At 44.2% G+C, this 26758-nt stretch overlaps 1 protein-coding gene and 1 long non-coding RNA gene across 5 annotated transcripts in view; one reads left to right on the top strand and one right to left on the bottom strand.

Annotated features, from left to right (window-relative positions):
- The window catches only part of ZNF697 (zinc finger protein 697), a 29575-nt gene extending 4743 nt beyond the window's left edge, over positions 1-24832 (bottom strand). The window contains exons 1-3 of one of the 4 annotated variants that reach the window (XM_065547022.2): positions 24632-24832; positions 15921-16202; positions 1725-1987 (exon numbers count right to left, since the gene is read on the bottom strand). In XM_065547022.2, the coding sequence (XP_065403094.1) occupies positions 1725-1987; positions 15921-15925 (268 nt within the window). In that variant the 5' untranslated portion in view covers positions 15926-16202; positions 24632-24832. Of the gene's footprint in view, positions 1-1724; positions 1988-15920; positions 16203-24251 lie in introns of all 4 variants that reach the window. The other 3 variants (XM_065547015.2, XM_045364567.3, XM_005542153.5) reach the window with 3 other exon arrangements.
- Positions 24833-24915: 83 nt separating this feature from the next.
- LOC135971465 (uncharacterized) lies at positions 24916-25527 on the top strand. Its single transcript, XR_010587701.2, has 2 exons — positions 24916-25175; positions 25310-25527. It is a non-coding gene; the product is annotated as an uncharacterized lncRNA (long non-coding RNA).
- Positions 25528-26758: the final 1231 nt, after the last annotated feature.

The raw sequence follows: 26758 nt of genomic DNA, 5'->3' as shown, positions 1-26758 counted from the left end.
TACGATATTTGGCATTCAAAAGGTAAGCCCAGAGGAAACCTCAGTAATAAAACTGTGATCCCCTCCCCCAGGCACTTAGGATCCCTGCCCCTTCAAGGCCCCCTGAGAGTGTAGCCTCTCGCAACTGGATCCTGCAGGGAAAGGCCTAAAGGAAAGTGCACTCATTGACTCCTCTGCCCACCAGTTCTTCAGGCAGCTGCCTCAGGCCCAGGCCCCACTAGCTGGACCCGAGGCACTGCCTAGCAGAGCCATCTGAAGGCCTGACTGCCTGTGTTCAGGATAGTCAAGTCTGTGCCAGGTGGGACACTCCCTAAGAGCTCAGAAGAAAAGGTTTACTCCAAGAGCTACCAGTGCCTTTCAAGATTCTAGTCTCAAAAGACAAGAACAGTCTGCCAACCTGAGAAAGACCACCTGGCCTAACCAGGCCCTGGACTAATTTTTTCTTTTTTTTTTTTTTTATTTTTCTTTCTTTTTGAGACGGAGTCTTGCTCTGTCGTCCAGGCTGGAGTGCAGTGGGGCGATCTCGGCTCACTGCAACCTCTGCCTCCTGGGTTCAAGCGATTCTCCTGCCTCAGCCTCCTGAGTAGCTGGGATTACAGGCTCATGACACCACACTTGGCTAATTTTTGTATTTTTAGTAGAGATGGAGTTTCACCGTGTTGGTCAGGCTGGTCTCAATCTCCTGACCTCGTTTTCCACCCACCTCGGCCTCCAAAGCGCTGGGATTACAGGCGTGAGCCACCGCGCCCGGCTCCCTGGACTAATTTTTAAAGTACATTTGGTCAGTCTGAAACAGCTTATGGTGGAACAAAAAACTGAACTCACCTTCAGGACTTTACTGTGGGTCGGGGAGGAGGATAGTAGTAGGGAATAGAGAAAGAGATGACAGAACCTAGAGCTGGTGAGCCCAGGTTAGAGGCTGGTCCAGGACACACACCTGTTGGTCTCTGGCTGCGTATCCCCAAGCAGAGGGAAGATGCTGAGATGTGAAAGGCCTCACATGCGCCCTCCTTCACATGCTTGTGTGCACTGTGGAGGAGGGCAGCAGGGAGTCTGGGACTGTGTCACAGGGGAAGGAATGTAACCTCGCAGTCCTAGCCATAAAGTATTTTAGCTCATTTCTGTCCCCAGAGCATGCACTGAGCAGTAATGAATGCCCAAAGACGGAAACAAGGAGGTGGGTGGAGGCCCAGCATTCTCTCTTTCAGGTCAGTGAGAGTAAGGCATTTAGCAGAGGCCATGGGCACTTTGGGAATTAGCCACATGAACCTAGGCAGGTCACTCACCACTGAGTTGACTTATCGCAAAGGGAGATGAGAACATAACTGTAAACATCTGGATACTTCCTATTTGCACAGTACTGTGCTTAGTAACTCTATATACAGCAACTCATTTAACTCCCCAAAACCCTGTGAGGTAGATTCTAATACTACCTGGGTAATTCTACTGTGGTGTTGTTCCAGGGGTTAATTTAGAGCCGCATTCTCTACACTGTAAAGTACTGTGCCACTGAGTGAGCCTCTTCACAGCTCACCTCAGACTGGGCTGAAGAAAAGGATCTCTTCAGGCTAACACAAGAAAGGCAAGTCAGTACAGAATCCCGCTGAATGGTCCTCTCTAGGGAACTCCCTTACAGAGAATGCTGTCCCTGGTTAGGATTCTAGAGGAGCTAGAAGTAAGTGTAAATGGGGCAAGTTGCATGGAAATCCCAGCTTTCTCCTCACCTGTGCAGGTGTCGGGCACTGCTTCCCTGTGCCTTGAGTCTTGTGGGTTGGAGCCCATCTCTGGCTCCAGATGGCCTTCTCTCTTGTTTGTGTCCTGTGGATTAGAGCCCATTTCTCTTTCTTCTGGGTCCCCTTCCCTGTCCTCAGAGTCCTCAAAATCGGAACCCATCCCTTTGTCTTCTGAGTCCTGGTGTGCACAGACACCCTGATTATCTTCTTGTTTCATCCAGGAAGAAAAGGGCAAGGGAGGTGACCAGGAATCCCTGCTCCAGAAAAACACAAAGAAAGGTCATGTCAGTCTGGTCTCATCCCCTCACCACGTCTAGCCTTAATTTCCAAGTCGAATAAAATGTATAGAGTTCCAAGCCCCAGATGGCAAACCTCCACTTCACTCCACATTTTAAAGTAAACAAGTGAGTGCAAAGGAGGGTGGACTGGGTGGCAGGAGAACAGTGACAACCTCACTATGAGGCTGGATGCCAACTCTCACTGGACCAAATCTTGATCTTCTGGGTATGATATGGATGTCTATTAGTGTGGTTTTATAGTTTAACAGTGAAGTAGCTGTTCCCATTTTTACAGGTGAGAAAACTCAAAACTCAAAAAGAAGAGGCCACTAGCCCAAGGCTACATAACTTATAAGCACTAGAGTGGGGATTAAGCAATTGTGCTGCCTCAAAGTTCCATGCTTTTCATACTCTTATTAAGCTTGTTCTCCAGCCCACAGCAACCTTGCAAGTATTTTGGTTATCATGCAAGAATTTTGGCTAATTTAAGGAGCCAGAGAAAAAGTACATCAAGACACAAGATAACAGAAGCATCAAGTATAGTAACTTCTTGTCTAAGACCATGTTATCAATAGCACCACCAACCTGGCTTTGTAGTAAGGATCTGCTTTGGAGGGAGGAGTGAGCCAAGATGATTCAAGTAGGCCTGGTGGGGCCAGGAAGAAGAGGTACAGGGGACCCTCTATATTAGAAGCCATCTCTATCATCCTAATTACATATTTTACAGCATCCGAATTGCAGAGAACCCTTAACAGGAACATACACCAGAGATAACTGGTAACCCCTCTACAGAAAAGGCCAACATGTGAATCATAGGGAGAAAATGACATCAGATTCCTAAGCCTTTTGTAGATGTCAGGATAACATTTCAAATTTAAAGGGCCCCCTGCCAAGACTGAGCAGTTGAGCCAAAAATAATTTATTTCTGCCATCCATCACTCCTACAGCTTAGCTCCAGGCAGCCAAACAGTTTCTAGGTCGAGGATCTTGGACTATAACTTTGAAGAGACTAGCTCTCTGCCTCAGCAGTCCCCAAACAGCAAGAACATGGCTGAGCAAGATGCCCCTTTCTTGGCTGGGAGCTCTTCCTGCCTCTGCGGAGGCCTTCTCTGAGGTGGCCCTGGTTCTACAGAGCCTTGGGAATGGTAAGCTGGAGTTCCAGGCAGCGGAAGTTGGAAATTCCAGCTGGGTCAGCCTCACTGTAGAGAGCCCAAAGCAAGTCAATTAACCTCTCATTGTTCCAGTGTCCTCATGAGTGGAAGAAGGGTAATGCTACTTAACCTTTCTCACAGGGAGGGTGTTAGAAGGAAACTAATGAAAAAGCACTTTGGAAAATATTGCGGAGAGTAACTGATGCTTTGAGTTTTACAAGCATGTAATACACACATTTTCCCTCTTAAGTCCTGATGCCATTCCAGCACACCCCAAAGACGTGCCACCCGCTCTGTAATTTTGGCAGATGCATCACCACATTAGACTCTTTCTGAGAGATGATGATATACTCCCTAAATTAGAGGGAACATCGAGCCCTTTCCTTTAATGTCTTAGGATATGACTGTGTCTGAGGTTGGTCAGTCAACAGGTCCTGAAATGCAGTTGAATTCCTTTAGAATGTATACTGTTTAAAATGCCAAGTTTCCAACATTTGGAGATTTCTTGTCTAAGACAGTAGGAGAAAAATCTCATTAAAGCTGTAAACTTTTTAAGAGGTATACTCCATGACTACTGACCCCAAATCACTTCTGCCCATCACTCTTGCCTCTTTGGAGCTCAGACGCAATGGACAAGTACATCCCTTGAGTCTGCATATATAATACGCCTGCAAGTGGATAGGCAAGAGTAGGGTCATCAAACATGACCTATTGATTTGCTAGTAGTGAAAAACTGCAGGCGTTGGCAAGGCGGGGGTCAGGGGACGGGGGAAGTTAAGAGGGGACCAATCAATGGTTTCTACCAATCTGAGACCAGCAGGAGGGTTCTGTGTCAATAAAGTCAAATAAGCATGTCATCAGAAACTCACAAAACTAAAACGGCAATGTACAGTGCCCAGCATGGCACAAAAGGGACTGCAGCACTCCATCCTGAGGGACAGGATTTAGGAGTCCAATCTGGGAAACAGGGAGCAGAGCTTCACTTCTAAGCCCTTTTAGGGACAGGCTTCTTAGGGGGCACCTCAGACATAGCAATAATGGAACAACAGAACGTTCTGATTTGTGATTTACTGGGAACCGAGATATCAGATATTAAATGTGGAAACATGGTTTGTCTAGATTTAAAGGCAGGGAAAGGGGAGAGCCAGAGTGAGTTCCCCACTTACAGCTGACATATGAAAAGTTCACAGTGCTGCCTCAGAATTAAGGCAGGTTCTGAGCTCCCAAGGGAGTACTTCCTGATCCTTATTCTCATTTAGACTAGGGGAGGGAGGATTAGGTGTGCTCTGAAAAGAGCTTGAAGTTCCTGTCACCCAGATACCATTCATGGGACAACAACTAAAATTTGTTTAAAAATGCATTATGTTAGTGCAAATCTGGAAATCTGCATGCCCAGTAACACGGATTCAGTTCCATTCACACTAGCACATCATGGGTTTTAGGCAGTTGTCAGGTAATGGAGAAGGTTATTTAGAGGTTAGGAAAGGTGATCACGATATAATTATATGAAAAGCAGCTGGTTTGAAAAATATTTCATTTTGGCTTATATGCATACTAACATGTATACTTACACGTGTATACACAGATCAGACAGGAAGATCAGAAGTTTAGTAAAATATTAAACATCTCGGTCACTTTGGGGGCTTTGCAGCTATTAACTCATTTAATGTTAACCTAATGAAGTAGGATATTTCCAACTTCACAGATAGGAAACGGGCACAGAAGTGACTAGTCTGAAGTCATACACATTATAAACTGCAGAGCAGGGATACATACTCTTGCAAGTCTAGCTCCCGTACACACGTTCTTAACCAGAAGCTGATATATAGTTTGAGAAGACTTGTCCTCTTTGTATATCTGTATTTTCTACATAAACAGGTATTTTTTAATCAGAAAAATAACCAACTTTGTTTTTAACATGATAGAAGATGTTAAAACTACAATTACTCTAGAAGTAATAAAAAGGAAGACAAGGGCAGGAGTTGTCATAACCTCAGTCTAGAAAACTTCATATTCAAAAACACTAGACACCATGGTATAAAGTGTCAGATATTCAGGCATATTTTGTTCCAGCTCCTTTCCCATTCACTCTCAAAAACTAGCAACATGTTTTCCTAGGCAAGGCTGGAGCTGGATATCCAATGGGCAGCAGGGCAGTGTGATCATTTTATGACCAGATTGACCTGGGTTTGAATCCTCTGCTCTTTGCCAGCCACTTTACCTTGTACAAGTTTCTCAGCCTTACTGAATCTCAGATTCTGCATCCATAAGAACAAGGATGCTGCCTCCTACCTTGCAGGGTTGTTTCTCAAGCCACAGAAATTAATGTTTATAAAAGCTGCTGGCATGTTAGAGACACAATAAATGGTAGTTATAACTATGATGAAACTTCAAACAACTTCTTAAGAAAATTATACACACCCCCATTCTAAACTGGGGGTCACCTATTCACAGCTACATTCATGGAGAATGGCCTTTGGCAAGTACAAACAGCTTCCCCCAGCCTTGCTGCTAAAGGTTCTATTAATGAACAACTCACAACGTGGATTCAAGAACCAGGGAGGGTCTAGTTGCTTAAGGGAGCTAGGTAGAGGGAGAAAGGTTTAATTCCAAATTCAGTTAGTTTTCAGCTGCTGATTGCCCATCCTGTAAACAGAGTATAGGCCTAAAGCTAAATAGGGTGTGGGTGCCTGGTTCAGTAAACTCTGACTTACACCATCTCTAAGGGAGCTCTCCTTCCCCCAATAAGAAGAAATAGAAGTTTAAAGGGGAAAAGCAATAGCCTGGTGGACATACAAAACTTAATTCTACATCTAGTTGTAATCACTGAGGGAGACAATTCTGGTTTTTGGCCAACACAACCACTGTGCTGTGTGACTTGAAGCATTTGCCCCCTTCGGGCTTCTGTTCCATGAGAAGGTTGGGTTTGAATGTTCCTGAGTCCTCTTCAGGCTTGTCATATGACACACAGGTGAGTTGATCCAGGAAGGCATCATTGTCAGTTTCATTAGACGTTTCCAGCTCCAGCTTGTTAATCCACACAGCCAACTCTTAATCCCCAAACATTCCACCACCACCATCACAAAACCTTTTTCTTGGATGCAGATCACTTCAGGGTGGGACTGGGCAACTTCAAGACTGCTCGAATCCTGGTTTCTAGAACTTGTGATATTTTCATGTCCCTTTCCCCTACCTCCATTTCAAAAAAGTAAGGCCTATCACCAGGAAAATGCTCAAGAGCCTTCTAGACAAACTCAACCCCACTTGAAAGAAAAATCAGATCACTTTGAAGACACTGCTACAGAGCAGAGGTGAATGTGATAAAGTATCTCTAAAAAGAGAAAAAGACTCCAGCGTGGGCAATAGAGCAAGGTCCCTTCTCTACAAAAAACTTTTTACAAAATAGCTGGGTGTGGTGGCACATGTCTTTAGTCCCAGCTACTTGGGAAGCTGCGGCAGGAGGATCACTTGAGCCCAGGAGTTCCAGGCTGCAGTGAGCCAAGACTGCCCCCAGCTTCCCCCGCACTCCAGCCTGAGAAACAGAGCAAGACCCCATCTCAAAAAAAAAAAAAAAAAAAAAAAAAGAGGGAGGAAGGGAATGAGGTGGGAAGATGGGGGAGGGTAACTGAAGCCAGTAGCAGAGCCAGAATTAGAATTTAAACCAAGTTCATTGGCACATTCTCCAAATCCCCCACTTTGGGGCTACTTGTAAAATCTATCCCTATTGAACAAGAGCCCCACCACTTTGTGGATTTAACCTAACTTCCTATGAAGAGGTTAGGGCAGAGGAGTGTACACATCTCCCCCGCCTTCCTGGATTTTACATAGAAACCAAGGCCAGAAATAGTACCAGGTCTGTCCCAGCCTTTAAAAGATAAAGCAGAGGCGCAGCTCCCGCCTCGCTGGGGCAGCCTTCTGCGCGGACCCCACGCGGTCACGCGGCCCCTGGCCTGGATGGCGCTGCGGACGCGGTGTCGCCTTGGAGCAGACCTAAGCACCTTCCAATGCACTGCAGTGGGTTCATTTCCTTTGACTCCAGTAACTGAGAGGTAAATCAGGGTGACCCATTTGACGTGTAAAGAACACCGAGGCCACAGAAGCTGAACCCCAGGCGGCGTCTCTCTCAGAGGCAGCGGGTGTTCCCCTCCGCTGGCTCCTAGAAGGGACAAATAGCCAGCGAGTTAGGACTGGAAGAGGAAGGCCAGTCCCCAGCGAAGCAGCGCGGGCCGCACCTGGCAGCCCTGACCAGCAGGGACGGCCAGTTCCAGAGCAGATCACTCCCCGCCCCCGCTTGGGCCCCGCCAGCCCCCAGGGCAGAGGGCGGAAGAGTCATGTGCCGCGGCGGCCGCTGCCAGGTGGCGGGGAGCCAGGCCGGCAGGGCTGTCATGTCAGTGGAAGGAAGCGGCCCGGCGGGCGGCGGGCCAGGAGCTGCTCCCACTCGGGCCTCCAGACTGCACCTCGTTTCCTGTCTCCCACTCATTTCAAGGGTCCCTTCCCTACCTCCTCAGAGGGACGCAGAGCCGGCCAGCAGCAGCTGGAGGCTTCCTCCCTCCTCTTCCCACGCCCCCGTGCCCACCACTATTTCCCAAGGGAGAGCTTCCCTAGCAGAATCCAGGCGGGGACACCCGATTGGGTAGAGTGCTGGAAAAACAATTTCAGCCTGCGGTTCAAAAGGCTGAACTCATGACCACAACTGGGGTCTAACCAGAGATTCCAGGGGGTTAATCATTCGTCCATCTTCAGCACCAACTGGGTGAAAAGCCAGCTAGCCTCTCAGGGGATATGATCATCAGGGTCCTGCCTCCTCACTGGGAAGTTTATGGTCAAAAGGAACCCAAAGGGCAAAGAAAGCCACCTCGCCATATTTGCAGGGGATGCCTCTACTGAGCAAGGGGTAAGCATCTTACACAGAATGTGTCCACAACCAAATGTGGCAGGCGAACTTCCCCTCAGCTGGCTTTGTCAAGCACAAACCCAGACTGCCCAACCCAAAATGCCAGCCACCCACGTGGCAGACTGCTGCATGAGGGTGAACATTAATTCCAGACAGGGACAGCCAAAAGATTACTGCACCTAAGTGTTGCCCACTCTCCAGACAAGAGGAGCTAAAATAATATGGTTTCTGCCTTGTGGTTACTGCTTTTTTCCCTGGAGAAGGAAGCCCAAGTTGGAAAAAGAAGGCTCAAAACCAAGGCAACAGAGAAATCAACCTGCATCCCCACGGGTCAGCACCAGTCTGAGGCTCCTTCCGATCTCTGTGATCAGGAATAGCACAAATGCCCTTGGGGTCAGGCATTTCCTGTCCATGGGTTGGGTTAGGGCCCCTCAGTTTGGCTTGAGGGCCTCAGCTTATCATAAATGCCAATCCTCCACCACCACCCTATTCCTCCTGCACAAAATAAGAATTAGTACAGTGCAGACACAGATCCTAAGAGCCCTCAGAGTTAGACTCTCTGCCCTCAGCTGAGAAGTCACAAAAGCTAAAGGTTTTCCTGTTGGCATTTACTGTCCATGTTTTACATTTAACTGATTAGAATCTTCTGCGACATAAATCAGGGTGATCCATTTTCCTGTATATTTTCCTTATATACAGGAAATCCTTCTGTTCATGGTTTTTTATTCCCTGTGCTCCACCACCACTACTGTTTTACACCCTCAGCTGTTTTATTTCGTAAGAGAAACTTTGGGCAGCCCTCAGACTTATTATCTCTAGACACTTTCTCAGCAGCTGGCTCAAATGTTCCATGTTTGCATTTCAGCAAATCACAGACCTTGGAAATCCCTTCATTCAACCTTCTTTTACAGAGATGAAACTAAGGCTAAAAAGGGAAAGTGACTGAAAGTCAGGTTTTACTAGAAGAGTTGTGGCCAGACTCTCAATGTTGCTGATGGTGTCTCCAATGATCTTTGCATCTCTTTAATATAAAACACATCTTCAAAAAAGAGCCAGATAAATCGAGGACATATACTTGCCTTTTTTTTTTTTTTTTTTTTTGCACACTGATTAATCAGGGTCCTCCTGAGAAAGAGAACCAACAGGATGTGTGTGTGCATGTGTGTATGTGTGTATATGTGTGTGTGTGTGTATATATATATATATATATGGAGAGAGAGAGAGAGAGAGAGATTGATTTATCATAAAGAACTGGCTCATGCCATTACGCGGTCTGGCAAGTCCAAAATCTGTAGAGTGGGCTGACAGGCTGGAAACCCAGGAGAGCAGCAGAAAATTCCTCTGAAGACCAGTCTGTTTGTTCTATTCAGGCTTTCAACTGATTGGATGAGGCCCACCCACATTATGGTGGGGAATCGACTCAAAGTCCACTGATTTATATGTTATCCTCATCTAAAAAACATCCTCACAAAAACACCCGAAATAATGTTTGACCACAAATCTTGGCATTCCGTGGCCCAACCAAACTGACACATAAAACCGTCATACATACTGTAGCTTAAAAGTGTAGTCTGCCGGCCGGGCGCGGTGGCTCAAGCCTGTAATCCCAGCACTTTGGGAGGCCGAGACGGGTGGATCACGAGGTCAGGAGATCGAGGCCATCCTGGCTAACACGGTGAAACCCCATCTCTACTAAAAAAATACAAAAAACTAGCCGGGCGAGGTGGCGGGCACCTGTAGTCCCAGCTACTCAGGAGGCTGAGGCAGGAGAATGGCGTAAACCCGGGAGGTGGAGCTTGCAGTGAGCTGAGATCCGGACACTGCACCCCAGCCTGGGCGACAGAGCAAGACTCCGTCTCAAAAAAAAAAAAAAAAAAAGTGTAGTCTGCCATAATTGCATCATATTTCAAAATTTACCCATATAAACATTTTTCATGAAAACCATTATTACATACAGATAGTCGAATAGAGTCTCAGGGTATATGTGCTATAGAGGACAGCAGGAAAAAATCAAGATTAATCTTAAAGATCTGCACAGCCACATGTATGTATTGTCTGGATTGGGGTCCTAGTTGTGTAACACTCCTACAGCAGAAAGACATGCAATTTAATCATGCATTTCACTGAAGGACAAAAGAGAAAACAGGCTAAGACTGCACCAGGGGTTTATGTGAGATATGGGAGTTGTTAACCAACAGCCTTGTTCTGGGAAAGTTGATGCTGGAATCCCATATTAATGTTGCCAGATGGGGCCAGGTGACCTCAGGAAGTCTTTTCCAACCCAGATGATTTTGCGATCATATTTCCACTGTAATGAATAGCCCTCAAGAGAATGCTTATCATAGCAAATAAGGAGAGAGGGGTGTTGGGGCCAAAGGACTTGAGGCATACATTCAATCACCCCAGCTTCCCACTGTAGATTCAACAACAACAAAAAAAACTGCTCTTCCAATTCTTTGCCCAAAATAACTGTTTGGTGTTGTTGATGAAGAATGGCTGGCGTGTTCCAGCCCAGCGCATTTCAGCAGTGGGTAAGTGACACCTCTCCTTATAATCTGCCAAGATATCTTCCAAAAAGAAAAAACAGGAATAAAAACGTAAAGAAGTCACCTGATGCCTGAATTTTCCTGCCTACCTGTTAACCTCCACAGCTAGTTTTCGGCATGAAGTAAAACTTTGCATACACTTAAAAACATGTTTTAAATAATTACATACCTGTTACTCTTATTTCCTTAAAAATTACAGATTATCAGCAAAAACCAGATCATAGGAATGTAACACACATGATCCACTTTCTTCAATAACAATGCAACAGTGACAAAAATGGCAAAGAAAGGGGAAAGTAGAGAGAACTGTAGGTCAAAAAACATAAACAAATCAACCAACCCCAATATACTGACCTTATTTGAATGCCAACTCAAACTTACAAATTACAGAAACAAATTAGAAGATAACTGAGGAACTGTGAATATTAATTAGATATTTGATATCAAGAAACTTCATTTTGTCAGGTGTTGGTACTGAGATTAAGTGTACAAAGAGTTCTTATATATTTAAGAGATATATAATGAAATATTTACAAGTGAAATGGTATGTCTAGAATTTGCTTCACCATAATTCCTGGGCAAAGGGGAATGGGCTGGGGTACAGATTAAGCAATATTGGTCATATATTGACCACCGTTGAAGCTGGGTGGTGGTATATGTAGGCTTATTACACTAATCTATCTACTTTTATATATTTACTAGAAAACTTACTAATAAAAAGTTTTAAAATGAATAATTATATTTGTTCTGAAATTTTGGGTTATTTATGTTCATTTAAGTTATGGCCAGAACATAATAAAATATCAGTGATTTCCATAAAAGGAGTAGCCTACTTTTATAAATCATGCCAAAACAAGAGTGGTTACGAGGCTTAATACTGAATAGAGCTCATGGGAACTGGGAGAAGGGGCAATGGAGCAAAGATACTAATAGAAACTTAAGTTTGATGCTTTTTGCTCTTTTTAAAAATGAGATAAAGGAATAGCTGTTATGTTCAAAATAGAATCAGATTCTGTTTCCATTTTCATCTACTTTTATATTTCCAAACAACGAAAAAAGGATCCTGCCCACCAGAACTTGTTTATTTCCACCATTAATGCAGCAACTCTACACTCCAAACCAAGAAGGAATAAACTGGATTAGGGGTCCTAGTTGTGACAGTTCTATGAGGGGAATGCTTTATCCCCAGCACAGACAAACTAATGAAAGGATGTGAGTGTCCAGTAGGTTAAGTACATCAATAATTGGTCCTCCCTGGAATCACCTTCTAAGGGGATGAAAAATGGAAGAGTGTGCACAGATGAAAAGGAAGATAACACAGTAGTGATTTATGAAAATATGATCTCCACGAGATGAACTCTGAGAGGAACAGAATTACTTTACTAGCTCAAACTGAGAACTTTTAAATTTAGATATGTCCTCAGACAATGGTCAGAGAAACTCTGAGGATGCCAGTCAAATTGCTTCATACCACAGTACAGAGAGCAACTAGAAGATATTATGCTCCTACTTTACATGAGAACTGAAAGCTCACAGGTATTTTCTGTTTCAGCCAATGGTGCACAGTAAATCTAGGATGCACACACCCAGTCACAGGACACAGCTTTCCTCCAGGAAGTGATGCATCTGTCTCAAGAAGGAGGCTTGTGTGTCTGGGACTCATTCATAACTGGAACATCACGTTACTAAGTCATTCATCAGGTTCAGTCTGGGTTCCTTACCTTTAGTTCCTAGCACTTCCCAAAGAGAGCAACAGTACTATACAAACTTGCAAACAGAATAACGGTATTTTTCTTGAGCACCAGTTCTTAGTCTGAGAACCTTCAGAATCCGTGAACTCCCTGCAGCCTTATGGAAATGTGTCTGTAGGCACTTTCTCCTGATGAGAAGGCCCAAAGCTTTTTCTTGGACTCTGAAAGGATCCATGGAACAGAAACAAAAATCCTGTTATAAACCACTATTACAAAGGACTCATGATACATATCCTTATCAAAACAATTCAAAAATCATCCAGAGTGGTTTTGGGTAAGGGGGAGAAGAGCAATTTCACCACTATATGCCACAAGATCTTTTGGTGTGCTGGTGGAGAAGAGAAGATAACGGCAGTAAGTCCAAAAGCAGGCAGTAGCGCAGACAAAAATAGCAGTAAATTTCAAACACATATGGAGAGTGAGGGACCCAGCAAATGTAACCTGCCTGATCCAGTTTGGTGACCTCACCTAACACCCTATTTTACAGATGAGTCAGGCAATGGAAACCAAGAAAGGTTAAGTAAATTCCCCATGAACACACCAGTTAAGGGCAGACACGAGCCTAAATCACTGGCATATTAACCTTTGTTCCAATCCCCCCTTGCTACTCAATCCAACATAACCTATGGTGCTTGGCTAATTAACACTTGCGATTAGGCCGGGCGCGGTGGCTCACGCCTGTAATCCCTGCACTTTGGGAGGCCGAGGCGGGCGGATCACGAGGTCAGGAGATCGAGACCATCCTGGCTAACACGGTGAAACACCGTCTCTACTAAAATACAAAAAAAAATTAGCCGGGCGCGGTGGCGGGCGCCTGTAGTCCCAGCTACTCCGGAGGCTGAGGCAGGAGAATGGCGCGAACCCGGGAGGCGGAGCTTGCAGTGAGCCGAGATGGTGCCACTGCACTCCAGCCTGGGCGACAGAGTGAAGACTCCGCCTCAAAAAAAAAAAAAAAAAAAAAAAAAAACAAAAAACACTTGCGATTTAGGTCTCCCAGCATCATTAGTTCACCGGCTTTTCACTTCCTAGTCACTCAGGTTATGTGACAGGTGCACTAAGAGGGAGGGAAGTTGTTCCTCAAGACTGTAACACCCTGCCTCTCTTGGATGTATCTAATTTATAAGCTTGACCCCAGGTTTATGGCTCCTGTCAGCTGCTTACTTGGGCAGTGAGTAAAATCACATTAATCAAGCCATAACCTAGCCAGTACACAAAATGCTTTGTTAGTTAATCCTTCTCCTCTCAAAGGAAAAAGAATTAAAATCTGGACAAAGTCACAACTCATTCCTAACAAATCTTCAAAGTGTTAGCAAAGTCATCTTGCCTGCAAAGAATAACATGCAAATACTCGGATAAAGAAGGGCATTCTGGGAGTTACACAAAACTGCAACATAGGGAGGCCTAGTTCACATTTAACTGCACCATGAGATCAAGGACTCAGTTCATCCAATGGGACCCATTACTACAAATACAGATTCTCAGCTCCACCCTGTGCTTTAACAGCTTTGTAGTCCCCATACGGGAAGTTATATAGATGTGTGCCTGGTGGCAGGGAAAGCACCACTCCAAGTACATTTTGCTGTAGAGAATGTATCCACAGATAATGAGCAAATCTTACAACTTGAATTCACAAAGGTGTCAAGTTGGTAGAGGATGGGGCCACCCTTCAGATTACTGGATTCCTTTTAGGTACAATCTCCCTTGTACCAGATTCTCCCAACCCGCTCTGTCATATTCATGAGTTTAGTGCTCTGGCTTTAGTGATAGCATTTCACTGACTTCATTTTTCCTGTTTTCTTCCAGACTCCTGATAATTTTTTTCCTTTTGTAGTTTCAATTATTTTTTCTCTAGAAAAAACATAGAAAATGTTCTTCAAACTTAACTTCATATGATCCTCAGAAATGATCCCTGACTTAACAGGTTTTGGATTCTCTGCTGTTTTTACTAGAGAAAAACATCTTGTTGGCTTGAAAAAAAAAGCAGTTGTTTGAATTAGCATTGACTTAATGAAATGTTAGAGTAAACACTGAATAATACTGAGTCCTTTGTATAGTATTTGAAAAAAATCATCATCTGTGTGTGTGTATGTGTGAGAGAGAGAAAGAGAGAGACAGAGAGAGAGAGGAAAGAGAGAGAAAGGAGAGGTGAAGACCATGAAGCCTCCAAAGTACTGGTTATACCGTTTAAAAAACTCTTCAAAGACATTTTTCTATTCAAACTATGAAACTCATTAAAAGGGGAGACTGCTTCATTCTGCAGTATCATTTTTAAATCACTAAAACCAATTATCAAACTATATTATATTTTCTCCTGCAATGCCATTTTTTTGCCAAATGAATCTTACAGGCTATTGGGGAACGGAGGAATAAGTATTAGTGAGCCCCAGTTAAAAACTTAACGTCACCACGACACTCTCACAGTTTCCCAGTGAACTTGGGCTTCCAGATGGGACAACCTCAGCAGACAATGTTAATTGCTAACATTTAGTTAGTGATCCAGACCCACATCAATTATCAGCTATATTATTTCTACCTTCCAAATTCAGTGGTCTCTTCTCCTTTGATCTCACCATCAACACTGTAAAGTGCTTGGCATGTAATAGGAGTTCAATAAATGGCCGCGGAAATCTTGTTGAGACACTCTCCTTGGAAATTCTCTTTGCTTAGCACCCACAGTATTGCACTGTCCTAGTCCTCCTCATACTTCGCTGACCACCCTGTCTCCTCTTAACTCCTAAAATAGGTCAGCCTTCAAGGGTTTTTTTTACATTTTCTTCTCCCTCTCCCTCAACTGTTTGGCCTCTTCCTGTAGCTTTATACAGCTCTTCTATCCAAAGACCTCACAAATTTGAATCTCTCACCCAACCCCTGACCTGCACTCCAGATCCACATTTCTCATGATGCCCCAAGCATTACAGCTGAGGAGCCTGAACGTCCCTTCCAGTCCTGAGGTGCTGTCCCGCACGTCCCATGTGATAAGGGACAGGAGGCAGCAGAAACAGGAAAATCACATGCAAAGGAGTCACCAGCATGGATTCAAGTAGAAGTCTGTCACTGACACATGGTGTGCCCAGGACAGTTATTTCACCTCTTTGAATCTTAGTTTAATCATCTCCACAATAGGGGAAAACAAGCTACCTTGAAAGGATGCTATAAAGACTCAATGAATTTCCATTTGTAATGTATCTGGCCCAAGTCAGGTTTAAAAACAAGTATTAGTTCTTTTCTTGAATCTTTGCTACAAATCAGCTCCTCCTGGCAGTGTCCATTTCTGTTAAAGCCGTCTTTGTTCTTACTCAGAAGCTCAAAACCCTGGACTCAACTTTGACCCGTCCCTCACCCCTTTCAATCAAATCAGTCGCCATGTTCTTTTTACTTTTCTCTTTTTTCAGTTGCCACTATCACTGCAGTACATACTCTTACTAGTTACATGCACCTACGTGTCAGTACTGCATCAATCTTAAAACCTAATTGTCACTTTATTATTCTGCTCAGAAACCCCTAAGTGACTTTGTCATATAAGCGCAGACTCAAAGTCGTTAACAATCTAGCCCAAGGCTCTCTTACCTCATCTTAACCTCTGTCCCCTAACCCCAGCCCAAAAGGGTTGCTGTAAATCCCCCAGATGGCACCCGGTTTTCCCTTCCTCAGATGCTTTTCCTCCTCAAAGCATGGGTTACAGTCTGTCCTTTTCTGGAGGGAGTGGCACCTGTAATGGTTAAAAGTTCAGATTCTTGCCAGGCACGGTGGCTCATGCGTGTAATCCCAGCACTTTTGGGGGCCGTAGCCAGTGGATCCTTAAGCTCAGGAGTACAAGATCAGCCTGGGCAACAGGGCAAAACCCCGTCTCTACAAAAAAAAAAAAAAAAAAAAAATTAGCCAGAATTGGTGGCATACACGTGTAATCCCAGCTACCTGGAGGGCTGAAGTGGGAGGATTGTTTGTGCCCAGAAGGTATTCACACCACTGGACTTCAGCCTGGGTGACAGAGCGAGATCCTGTCTCAAAAAAACCAAAAACCAGACAAGATTCTGGAGCCATACAACCTGTGTCTAGCTGTTAGCCTTAAGCAAATTGTTCAACCTCTTTTAGCCTTAGTTTTCTTCATCTATAAAATGGAGAGAACAACTGAACCTACCTTATAGGGATATTAAGTGCTCAGATAGTATTATTATCATTATTTTTTCACTTTGTATGACTTAAGATAATTTTTCTTATCTTATTCTGCCTAATATTAGTTTTTAAAATAGAATCATACTCACAATAATTCATATCTTATTTTTGGCTCTCCTTTTTCTCCTACCACCTCCCAACTGTAAGTTCCTTATGGGAACAAACACTTTATTCACTTTGATAATTCCCTCACACCATGGACCTTCAAATAGTTCTTGAAATGGATAAAATCAGTAGTAATTATTTCTTCCCCTCAGTCTCAAAAGGAAGACCTAAAAAGACTAGGAAATCTAGTGATTCGGCAAAATCACATCAGGTAAGGTAGAGTCATAGAGACAACCTAACTCTCCTAACTGGATCCAATAACCTGTTAGCATCAGGAGCCAAGCATGCTTAATTACCCTGAAAAATAGGTAGCCATGACAGGAAATGGCAATTAGCCTCAAAAGTTAGGCAGACCATTCTCAAAAAAGAATTCTGCATCTCTTGGCCCAAATGCCAGCATGCTTTGTTTGTATCAGATGGCCCTGTGTGGGTCCTCCCTCCACTCCAAGGGTTTAACCCTTGATCAGCTGTGCAAACAGAGGTGGCACAGGGCTGTTTATGTTCCCTGTGGGGAATGCTACTAGACTGTCCCCCCCATGACAGGACAACTGCTTCTGTCCCACCCAAGGAAAGCTAGGACTAGCAGTTACAGAAATTAAATGAAGAATGAAGAAAGACCAACATTTAACCTTCAAAGTAATTACAAAAGTAAAGAAGTTGCTGGGTGAGGCAGGGCAGGGAGTGCATTCAAATACCGGGGAGATTTGCATTTAACATTAAGAGTGGCTATTCAGACTAAAGTTTTATTCTTTGGCAGTTTTCAAGGGTTTCACGTTTCGTTTTGTTTAATCTTACTACAACAAGAAAGGCATGGATTTCTCGATTTCTCTTCTCACCTACATAGAATCATCAGCCTAGAAAACCCTTTTCCTAAAGGCCCAGAATTTGGCTGGGAAACAAATGAAGGCCCTTAAGAAAGTTAGTAAAGATTACATGCCATATAGGAAGTGTTGACCAGGAATACTTACCACACCACCAATTCAATCAATAAACACAAGCATGTATTAGGAAGTGGAGAAACAGAAACAAAGGATGTCCTGTGACAACTGCCCCCCAGACTAGTGTACGTTATGGCTGCAGTCCGGTTAAATTCAACTGACACTTACTGTTTTAAGGGTGGGTGGTAAAAGGGGAGTGTGTCTTCAAGTTAACTTCACATTTTGGTTTCTCAGTTCTGGAGTAAACTAAACTAGTTTTATGTTAAATTAAATCTGGCACACCACCACCCCCCCCCAAAAAAAAAAAAAGAAAAAAGAAACAATGGAGAAACCTCATATACAAAAAAAAAAAAAAAAAAAACCACCAAGAAAACGAGTCACAGGTGGGGAGAAAATATTTGCAAAAAATATATATATGATAAAAGACTGTTAACCAAGATATAGAAAGAACTCTGAAAACTCAATGAGAAAACAACCCAATTAAAAAATGGGCAAAAGATCTGAATAGACACCTCACCAAAGAAAATATACAGATGGGAAAAATAGGCACATAAAAAGATTTTTAACATTGATATGGTTTGGCTGCATCCCCACCCAAATCTCATCTTGAATTGCAGTTCCCATAATCCCCACGTGTCATGGAAGGGACCAGGTGGGAGGTAATTGAATCATGGGGGCGGTTACCCTCAGGCTGTTCTCAGGATAGTGAGAGTTCTCAGAAGATCTGATGATTTTATAAAGAGCTTGTCCCCCTTTGCTCGGCACTTCTCTCTTCTGCTGCCACGTGAAGAAGGACACATTTGCTTCACCTTCTGCCATGATTGTAAGTTTCCCAAGGCCTCCCCAGTCATGCAGAACTGTGAGTCAATTAAACCTTTTTTCCTTATAAATTATCCTGTTTTAGGTATTTCTTCATAGGAGCATGAGAACGAACTAATACAAACATCAATGTCATTTGAGAATTTCAAGTTAAAACAAGATGCCACTACTTCGCTTATTAGAATGGTCAAAATCCAAAACACGACAACACCACAGAGTTATCAAGCTGTGAAAAAACATGGAGAAACCTTAAAACGTATACTACTAAATGATAGAAGCCAATATGAAAAGGTCACATACTGTATGATTCCAACCATATGACATTCTGTAAAAGGCAAACTACGGAGACAGTAAAAAGATCAGTGGTTGCCAAAGGTTAGGGGAAGGGAGGGATAAATAAGTGGAGGACAGAAGGTGTCTAGGACAGTGAAATTATTCTGCACTACACTACAATGGTAGATACCTGTCATTATACATTTGTCAAAACCATAGAATATACACCAAGAGTGAACCCTAAAGTAAATTATGGATTTTGGGTGATAATGATTATCAATATAGGTTCCCAAGTTGTACCAAATGTATCACTCTGGAGCAGGATGCTGAGAGTGGGGGAGGCTGTACATGTGTGAGGACAGGAGGCAGACAGGGACTCTACTTTCTCATTTTTGCTGTGAACCTAAACCTGCTCTAAAATATTTTTGAAATTTTATATATATACACACACACATAATGTACATGTATGTAAGATATCTTCCCCAGCTTATATAATTTATAAGCATACAACCTTACCCATACCTCATTGTAAAAAATGGTTTGTGCCATCATTTTAGGAACAAATTTAAATGAAATTTTAAAAATACATAACATATTCATTCAACAAATATTTATCAAACCCTTACCATGCACTACCCATTATTCTAGATTCTCTGTTATAGAGATTACATTCTAATGAACTTTCTATTCTATCTTCTATTTCTAAACCACCTTCTAAACCACCTCTACTTTCTAAACCACCTTCTATTATCAGAAATCATTGTCAGTACCTGCCTGAAGGATTATTTTCAAAACTAGCAAAACAAAAATAAAGTGATTCTTTGAAATTCACAAAAGTTCCCAGGTATGGGGGACAAAAAAGTTCAACAACTGGAAAAGTCTTCCTATAGTGCCCTGCTAAACTTCATCAAGCATCAAAGATGTGCTAAGCACATGAAATAGCTCTGAGGTGATGAGCCAAAGCAAAACGTTTCTTAGCAAATAAAACCCAGAAACTTTATTCCTCTTTTATAATTATGGTAAGATCCTGATAAACTTCTCAAAGACCATGTATATCTGAAGTAGCTCTCTGAATAAAAGTAGGCCCTTTCCCTTTAACTACCCATAGCAAATTTAGCCTCCACAGGAAGGAAAAACCTGAAGTATCGCATGTGACCCTCCCACACACCTGCTGGAACACTGTTGCTGGTCTAGGGATGCACAAAACATGACTTGCTGAATAGATTCAGTGATCCCAAGGACTGTCCTATTCTCCTTTAACATGACTAATGTGCTTATAACAACCCACAGCACGCTGTGTTTATACCAGGGCTTTCTAAATTCTGTGCACCCTTGAGGTCAGAGAAAAAGAACGTTTAGTCAACCTAAATAAATGGGTTCAATCTTGTGATAGGTGAAACCCTCTTCCACCCAAAGAGGAGAAACTACTGATCTTTCAACCATCCCTTATCAATACATGATGAAATGAATGCCAAATCTGTGCCCCACACAAATCTTGCTGCTCTGATGAAAACAGAATGAATTATCTTCCTTCCTCTCCCCAGCCTTCTTTTCCTCCAATAAGTGCAGCCAGTGAAGCCCCTCTGATTTTCTCAGATGTGCATGACATCTGAGAGATTTGGCATGACAACAAAGGGAAAGGTACTAAACAATGCCCCACCCCACTACCCCAAATTATTAAACACTATAAATCATTCAGTGCCCATGTTAGTCAAGCTAAGAAAACTCAGCTTACAGTGGTCTGCTCTGGCATATTTCCAGAAGGTACTTTCTTCTTTTGGAAGTTACATGAAAAGGGTGAAAATTAACTAAGAAAATAATTATCCTCTCTTTCTATCCCTCTTCTACAATATAAGCAAACTATCAACATGCAAATAATATTTCATGCCTCCATTTCTGCATTTTAGTCAATACCAATTCATCATTAACTCAGTTTCTGAAAGTCTACCATACGCCAGGTCGTGTTCTGGACATAAAGTCCCTGTCACATGTCGGAACCCACTCAAGTCTACTTTCATTAAGAAAACACTGAACTGCAGAATTTTAAACAATGCAAGAGATTAGGGGAGAGGCTGAGGGTGGCCTGGTGTAGTTGAAAAAGGCTACCCAAAAGAAGTGAGACTTGGCCTGGCAAGAGGAATTCAGACAGGCTGGGAGAAAAAAGAAAAGAATTCCAAAGGTCTTATTAGGGGTACCCAAAGGTCTTATTAGGGGTTCTGAACCTGGCCTTTCCAACTGATGGTCATGAGAGTTTGAGGACATAAAAATAACAAATCTATGAAAAAAACAGTACTTCTCAGAATAAGATCCATTAGGATGATTTCAGAAGCACAACAATGTGACTGGTAGGAAATCTGGGAAGTGAAGGACTTCAGGAGAAGAAGGAATAAAGAACTGTCCGTTTTCTCCCATGGAAAGCAAATTCTGAACAGGCTTGGCAGTCAGCAGACCTAAATTCCAATCTACACTCAGTTCAGAATCTGGGACTCCAGGCAAGTTTCTTACCTTCTCTCCAAGCCCTAGTTTCCACATGTTTAGAATAGAGATAACAATATGTAAGTCATCAGATTAAATAAGTTATCAGAATAAACATGTAAATCACCTAGTTTAGTAGCCGATATACAGATGTTCCATAAGTGGCGACTATTATTGTAATCACATAAAAAGAAGCATGAAAAATTGCCCAGTTCAAGTTAACTGAGGGACTATTAAATTGTAGTGTCTTTGGGGAAAGTTTGAAAGTCTGATTTGTTGTCTATTTCTATATGCTACATTTTAATCCTGGTACATTGCTTGGGCTATAAAAATAAAAATGACATGGTAAATGTCTGGCTTACTTGCCAATAGCAGGACAGTCTTCGTAGTGCTGCTTTTGTAATGAGCACTTTGCACTTTCATAATTGAATGGAAACAGTTACCTTCTTCAGTCTAGGATAATGACAAACATTGTTGATTATTTGCTTGGGATTAATCCACTCCATATTCTTCCTGAGAGTTTAAAATCTAGGCTGGCAAAGAATTTATTCAACAAACTTTTTGTCAGTGTCTTTGTACTAGACACTATGATAGGTACTTTTAGGGTTTCTCAATCCAGGAGCAAAAGGAAAAGCCTCAGTCTGGCATGTCCTAGATGCTTTATTTTCACAATTGCAATGAATCCTCACAGGTCTATGAGAAAGGCTCCATCCCCTTTTCTAAGGAAAGGCAAGAGAATTAAGATTTTTTTCATCCTTTCACTCATTCTTTGATTTATTCGTGTTTTCAAGTCAAACATCCTTTGAGCACTTGTTAGGTATTAACTCCTAAAGCAGGTGTCATTGAAATAATACAAATTACCAAGGGGTAAGATTAATTTTGACTGCAAAGGTTAGCAAGAGTTCTATAAGGGAGCTAATCAACTGGGCCAGGATATGTACCAAAAATAATTAGCGACAGGTGCAGGGATGTCCAGCAAGCATGGGGTTCAACCTGGCAGTCACAGAGGTTCAAGAATGTCTGTTGCATCTTCAAGGATTGGGGAGTTATTTGCTCCAAGGATGGGGAGGTAAATTGGGGTGGGCAGGTCCAATGAAGGACAGAGGTAGGTAGGCACTGAATTGTGAAGAATTTTAAATCCCAAAGTAAGGAGTTACTTTTGTTGATTATATTAACTCTACATAGTGTGTGGTACTGAGAAACCTGTTAAGGGGCAGGTGAAAGAAAAGAAAGAAGAAGTAGGATCTTAGATACAAAGAAAAGCCCATATGCTACGACATAGGTTCAAGCTCCAGAACTCTTACTGACACTACAGCTATTTTTTTCTTTCTACATAACAGACAAGCTCCTTCTTGCCTTAGTTTATCATCCTTGCAACCAACCTTTACCCTTTCTCCTTCCTTTCACAGGACACTAGTAATTAGGCAAAAAAGAAAAAATGTAGATTCTGAGGAAATTCAAAGAGTTTTTGGTGGGGGAGGGAGAGGAAATGTGATGCAACTCCATGAGCCTTAGTCATGCTCTGATGTGAGGTCATCATTTACCACTTCAATCCAGCCACATCAGCTGGTTCTTCTGTCTGACTAGCATCCATTTACCCCTCTATCCCAGTAGTTCTGAAAGGCCATCTATGTGTTCCTTTGTGTAATGTAAAGGGCAGCCTGACTTCACATTTATGATCTTGTTCAATTAGATGCCATCTTATTCTCTGTTGAGCATGGCTGAACTTTTGACATCAACCTTCCCTTAACAACAACCCCCACTTCCAACATACACACACACACACACACACACAGAGCCAATATATTCTAACTAGAAATCATCTGAATTCACAGAGCCTCTTCCCTTCACTTCATTATCCTCATGCCCTCATCCTAAAGAACTGGGTGGTTGTTGTTGTTGTTGTTTTCTCAATCCCATTCTTTATCTCAGTTCAAATGCCTCATCTCTCCTAAAGAAGCCAGGGAAGAAATGTTTTGTTTCTCCTCGAAAGCCATTTATATCAGGCTCAGGGCTCTCTCCATGCCCTACAGCATCATTCTTCCAACCATGAGCCTTGCATACTCCTGCCTGGCCACATAAGTGGCATTCTTAAAGGTCCATTTGGCTCCTCAAACATATTCCACATTAAATAATATCCACATGTTGGCTTGTTGAGAGAAGAAGGTAAACAGTTGGGAACATCAACAAAAACTCAGGTAAGGGGAGAAAGGAGAGATAGTGAGTGTGGCCCTTTAGGTGTGCTGAGTTCAGTTACAACAGTCACACTTGGACTGTGTTCAAAGTTGCCCACTCATCCACCGCAGCTCCTCAAAGACATTTAACTTGCTAGCCATTATCCGACCGACCGCATTTACCAGATGCTCAGTCTTGAGGGAGGAGGGTAAGGCAGTAGGGGATGCGGAGTATTGGTGTCATCCTACAGGTTAAGGACAAACATGCCCGCTACAAGGAGAGGGATACATCACCAACTTCAATTCAGCCCAGGGTTCATGTAGTAAGGGGTGGGTGATTCACTCCTGTAGGGGAGGCAGGGCGGTGGGGGCGCGGTTAGGAAAAAGGAAAATCGTGGCAAGTCCCAGAGGAAGTGGTAGTCGATTTCCGATGCATGGTCATAACACTCAGCGCCTCTGTGTCGCTGCTCCCCCTCAACCTTTTACTCACCCACTCCTCCCAACACGCGCCTCACCCGTGCCTCCATGCACAATCCTGAGCCTTGGCATCCCCGTGAAGGGTGCAGGTTCCAGCTTTGCCCACCACCCCACCACCTGCCGACATGGACATTTGTGGTTGGAATGCCTCCCGGGGCTAGACGGCGACCCCTCTTGGGCTGCGAGCTGCTGTCCATCTCTCCACCCACTCGTCCTTATTGTGTCATTTGCCCGGTCTGATGGCAGCCCCAAAGCCGCTCATCTGTGTGGGCTAGAATGGAGAAGAGAGGAAAAGGGAGGCACACATTTCATTCACTAGTACCCAAGATGACCTGCCGCTTCTCTTCTGCCCCTTCTCGGAGCCCCCTACCCTCCCTTAGCCCCAATGGGGCTGGGGACACGGACAGACAAGGCAAGGAGAGCGCAGTCCGTCAAGGTCCACAACTGCACACAAAGCCCTTCACCTTCTCCTTGCCTTCCAAGCTCCTCCCTGGGCTTGGCTTCTCCGAGGGTCTCTGATGCCCCCTTCGGTGGTCGGCGGGACGGTCCTATTCCCTCTTGCATCGCTGTCTCCTCCCTCACGTCTCAGCCTCCTCCTTCCCGCCCCTCGCCACATACCCCTGAGGGAGCTCAGCCCCGGCTTTGCGGGCGCGAGAGCAGCCCTTAAGCCCGGGGGCCTGCGCCCCAGGGGAGCGGACAATGGTCCACTTTACGAGGCACAACTTTGCCCAGCCGTTCCGCCACCGCACTCGAACACACACCCCATCCCCGCAGCGGTCGGGTCTGGTCCCGATCAGCCCCATCCCGGAGAGGCGGTTGAGCCCAGCCACAGCCAAGCTCCTACCTGCGCGGCGGCTGGCGCGGCGAGGAGCTAGGGCACCGAGCGCCCCGGCCCGAGCCCCGCACCGCAGGGCGTCTGCCCTTGTGCGGCGGCGGCGGCGGCGGCGGCTGCAGCGGCCGCTGGCTGGCCCGCTGTATGGTTGGTTGGCTGGCTGGCTGGCTGGCTGGCTGGCTCGCTGGCTGGCTGCCCGGCTGACTCCTCACTGGGGCTTCCTGTAGGGCTGGACAAAGGACATTTCCTGGGAGGAGCGGGAGAATGCTCCCAGCATGCCTCGATTTGTAGTTCCCGGGGACTTCCTGCCACCGCAGCAGCGGGCGCCCTGGAGGTAGCTCCGGCCAGGCTAGGACTCCGGGACAGGATGAAAGGCGCTCTCTGCTTCCCTAAGCGCCGTGGGGAAGGGAGCGGCCGGCAGGTCCTGCCCCACGCCCCGCCCCGCGGCGCTCATGGAGCCCGCTGCCCCGGAGGGCGCGAGATCCCAGCCCCGCACTCCGAGCTCGCGGCACCGGTTACGGGCGGCCGGAGGACGCTGCCACTGAGCTGTCCCATGGTGCGAGAGGGCTCTGCGGTGGGAAAGGCCCATTCTTTAAAAACCAGGAAGTTTGTGATGGGTTCGCTTTTTTAAAATTAATCTAAAAAGATAAAATCTATCTTTTAAAATAGATTTTCTTTTTGTCTTTTAAGCCGTTGACATCCTGCTGGGGGCCGATTAAAGAACTTGATTGCTCACCAGGAATTCAGGTTCCTTAAGATCTTGGCGCTTCATCTTTAAAACCATACAGAGCTGATTGTTTCCAGATCCCGACCCGGTGACATTCCTCCCTCCATTGTTGGCCTTGTCCCAAACATCTTTTCAAGAAAAGCAATTAAATTGAGATTGAAAATAAATTACGTAAATTAAATATTAGACATGTGCTGCTGAATTAGGAAAGTGCTGGACTTTCTGCATATCTTTCCTTCATTAACCTTTAGGATTCAGCTTAGTTGGTCCTACAAAACAGATGTGATAGCCACTGTATATTGCGTGTGTGTATTTCGGGAAGTGGAAGGGTGAGGAGAAGAGGACATTGGCTACAACAGGGGTACTCCACTTCCAGCCTAGCAAGAGTCTATGATGCCCTGAACACGTTTTTGTCTATTTCTGGGACCACAGACTCAAGACCTTTAGAAAATCAAGGAAGGACCACATAGAGACTAAATGAGTAAAAGCTGTATTCTCTCCAGGAGCATGAGCAGAATGTAATAAACTGAACTAGGAAAGGACAAGTTCTAGGATGCTCTAGAATGTGTTTGAAAAGTAATCAGATAGAAAAGTCTATGGGAGGCCGGGCGCGGTGGCTCACGCCTGTAATCCCAGCACTTTGGGAGGCCAAGGCGGGCGGATCACGAGGTCAGGAGATCGAGACCATCCTGGCTACGGTGAAACCCCGTCTCTACTTAAAAAAAAAAAAAAAATCACCAAAAATTAGCCTGGCGTGGTGGTGGGCACCTGTAGTTCCAGCTACTCAGGAGGCTGAGGCAGGAGAATGGCATGAACCCGGGAGGCAGAGCTTGCAGTGAGCTGAGATCATGCCACTGCACTCCAGTCTGGGCAACAGAGTGAGACTCCGTCTCAAAAAAAAAGAAAAGAAAAGAAAAGAAAAGTCTGGGCTTGGTGGCTCATGCCTGTAATCACAGCACTTTTGGAGGCCGAGGTGGGAGGGTCACTTGAGCCCAGGAGTTCAAGACCAGCCTGGGCAACATAGTGAGACCCTGTTTCTACCAAAAATAAAATAAAATAATAAAATAGAAATGAAATGTGGGTGTGGTGGCGCGTACCTGTAGTCCCAGCTACTCGGTCGTTTAAGTGAAAGGGTCGTTTGAGACTAGAAGTTTGAGCCTGCAGTGAGCCATGATTGCACTCCAGCCTGGGTGACAGATTGAGACTCTGTTTCAAAAAATAAAGTCATAATTACCTGTCACCTCCACTTGTCATTTCACATTTTAAATCCATATGATTAAAACATTTGGGCGAAGGGTTTAGCTTACATGTAAGTAAAGTTTATCCACTAGTAGAATGCTAGAGTTCTCTTTCTCTAGAGATCCTTAACCACAGGAATAAGATGGTCTGGATTAAAATGTAGAATTAATGAG

The sequence above is a fragment of the Macaca fascicularis genome, chromosome 1 (genome assembly GCF_037993035.2).
Source record: "Macaca fascicularis isolate 582-1 chromosome 1, T2T-MFA8v1.1".
NCBI classification, from domain to species: domain Eukaryota; kingdom Metazoa; phylum Chordata; class Mammalia; order Primates; family Cercopithecidae; genus Macaca; species Macaca fascicularis.
This window is presented reverse-complemented; position numbering and strand designations above follow the sequence as displayed.